The sequence below is a fragment of the Impatiens glandulifera genome, chromosome 1 (genome assembly GCF_907164915.1).
Source record: "Impatiens glandulifera chromosome 1, dImpGla2.1, whole genome shotgun sequence".
Lineage (NCBI taxonomy): Eukaryota > Viridiplantae > Streptophyta > Magnoliopsida > Ericales > Balsaminaceae > Impatiens > Impatiens glandulifera.
Window position 1 is genome coordinate 96,454,521 of NC_061862.1, and position 2,886 is coordinate 96,457,406.

The 2,886-nt window shown below is 35.5% G+C and overlaps 1 protein-coding gene across 1 annotated transcript; it reads left to right on the top strand.

Moving 5' to 3' along the window:
- Positions 1-456: 456 nt before the first annotated feature.
- On the top strand, positions 457-1,391 carry LOC124937420 (salicylic acid-binding protein 2-like). Its single transcript, XM_047477687.1, has 3 exons — positions 457-630; positions 739-870; positions 958-1,391. Exons 1-3 carry the CDS (start codon positions 457-459, stop codon positions 1,237-1,239), a joined length of 588 nt encoding a protein of 195 aa, XP_047333643.1. The 3' UTR covers positions 1,240-1,391.
- The last annotated feature ends 1,495 nt before the right edge of the window (positions 1,392-2,886 follow it).

Sequence of the window (2,886 nt, forward strand, 5' to 3'; positions counted from 1 at the left end):
GCTTGGAAATTATTTTTTTATTTGACCATTTTTGTATTCATGTCGTGGCATTATACACTAAGATTAAAAATGTATAAATTTTTAATATTATCATTATATTTTTAATTTATTTAATGTAAGATGCAAGCGACATTTACTTTATATGAATCAAATTCATGATATTCGGTTTATTAGGAATCAGTACTTTTTGCAACTTTTTTTTCAATACACAACTCTAAACAGTTCAAGTCTTGTTTTAAAATAACTTTATTACGAAACCTGCAATTGTTTAGATAAAAATTATTTTTTTTGACAAATTATTCTTAAATCATTTTCCTTGTAGTGACATGTAATTTTACAGCTGGCCCAAAGCAGTCCTAACCGAATACACTTGTCGATGAGATTTTATATGGCTGAGTTTTTTGAAATGGTCCATATATATATATACATGCAAAATTACTGAAGGAATGAAAGAGAATGGAATCCAAACACTTTGTCCTAGTCCATGGTGCATGTCATGGAGCTTGGTGCTGGTACAAGCTCAAGCCCTTGCTCGAGTCCGCTGGCCACAAAGTAACCGCCATTGACATGGCAGCATCTGGCATAAACCCAAAGAAAATTGAGGAAGTATGGACTTTTGACGATTATAATGCCCCATAGAAAAGGTGATGTCGATTACTTTTAGTAACTCCTTCAATATTGGTACTAACAATCTTCTTATATATTTCTAATTATGTTTGATAATTTATTTATTTGTAGTTCATAGAGAATACTCCAGCTTGGCTAGACATCAAGTTTGAACCCTACGGTCCACCTAATGAGAATCACATCTCAATTTTGTTTGGGCCTGAGTTTTTGGCAGAAAAGCTTTATCATTTGTGCCCTCCAGAGGTTATTTTATATTACCTTTCCTTAAATAATCATTTATTCTATTCCATTATTCTTAATTTTATTTTAGGGTTTTCATATTTTATTTAGGATCGTGCATTGGCGTTAGCATTGATGAAGCCTTGCTCACTATTTGAGGCTGACTTTGCAAACAAGAACTTGTCTAAGGAAGGGTACGGTATAGTTCCACGTGTCTACATTGTTTGTAATGAAGATAAAACAATAACAATGGACTTCCAAAAGTGGATAATTGAGAATATGGAAGGTGTGAAGCAAGTGAAGGCGATGGACAACATTGACCACATGCCCATGTTATCAGGCCCTCGCGATCTATCCATCCACTTGCTTGATATAGTTGCCGAGTATAATTAAATTGCTTGTTTCGAGGAAAACAATATTAAATACTATATGAAATTCCCCCCAAAAAAAATAATGTACCCATGATACTTGATATGGTTTCATTCAATAATGACTTTATTTGAAACCATTATATTTTATTGGATTTCTTATCCTTTAGTTTCTTATTTGCATTTGGTTACTTTTGGGTATTGGTTAGTTCAACATTGTAGCCCAATCACTAAGTAACCCACTTTCTGGATTTCACCCGACAAAAAAGGGATACCACTCTCTTGGTAAGAGGAGTAGGTTAAGCTCATTTCCGTGTTTGGAGACTAGTGATAGAGTTGCCCCCTTCGGACAGGTTGATAAACAAAAGTGACTGAGCCAAATTGTAATCACATTCGCACAACAGTGGTATCAGAGTTAGGATTAAGGTTTGTAATTAGAGTTTGAGATTGGGTTGGAGGATATGAATTGTCTTCACCAATAACTTCTTAGAAAAAGCTACGGGAGAGAAGGAAGTTTCAGCGCAAATCTGTTCTTTTGGGCAACACATTGCTTTCTCTCTCTATATATATTGATTTCTCTCACGGAGTGTCTGCACCAGAGTTGCTTCTTTAGGCAGCATCTTCATATGCAATTCAACTTAAGATCTGACTGGATTATTCCATTTGCAATTCCAGTTCCATCTAAGTTTGGTGGGTAGAAAGAGGTAGTGGGAAAAGTCTTCTTGGGGGAGACAATATAGCCCTTAGGTTTCTGCTTCTGCTGCTACTGGAGGAAGAAGAAAGTCGTCGCCGCCTTTAGAGAAGAAGTCGTCGTGCCGTTGCTGAGAAGACGAAGCAGCCCTACCACTCGCGTTTGTCGCTGGAGAAGGAGCTGCCACCGCCGCGTTGCTGGAGGAGAACAAGAGGAGCTACCGCCAATCTGTTTGTTACAGCCCTGATCCACCACCGTCGCCGAATTTCGCCGCCCACTACAGTCTAGGAAGCTATTTTGAGCTTGGATATCAAAGAGAAAAAAAAATTCCCAAGCGGGATGGGTAAGTCGAAACTTTATTTGAGTTTCACGAGGTATCATGGCTTGAACCCTCTTATTTAACTTTCACTTGTAATTTATGTGTTGTTGTTAGTGGTGAGTAGAATTAATGTTTTCCTATTTGTCATTGTGTGTCATATTAATTGTTGATTGCTTTAATTTGTTTGATAGCATGTCTAGTATTAATTAATATGGTATGGTTCCATTTGACAGAAAAACTGATTTTAGCATTTTGAAAAGAAAATGAAATGTGTTTTAATTAAAAAAATGTTTTAAAACTGTTAGTCAGGTTTATGCTGCTACGGATACCATTGAGAAAAAGAGTGAAATGAATGAAAATGCATGTGCCTCTATATAATTGAACTTATGTGATTCTGTGATGAAAAAAATTGGTAATTTGGAGTGTGCAAAAACATTGTGGGATAAATTGTCTAAACTTTATACTGAAACTTCTCTACCTAATAAAATGTTCTTATTTAAAAAGTTTTTCAAATTTAGATTGGATATGTCCAAGGACATTGAAGATAATCTGGATGTTTTCACTAAACTTATTTCTGATATTAAGTTGTGTGCTGATAAGAACATTGATGAGTATGACCCCATTGTCTTGTTGAATACTATTCCTGACTGTTTTAATGATGT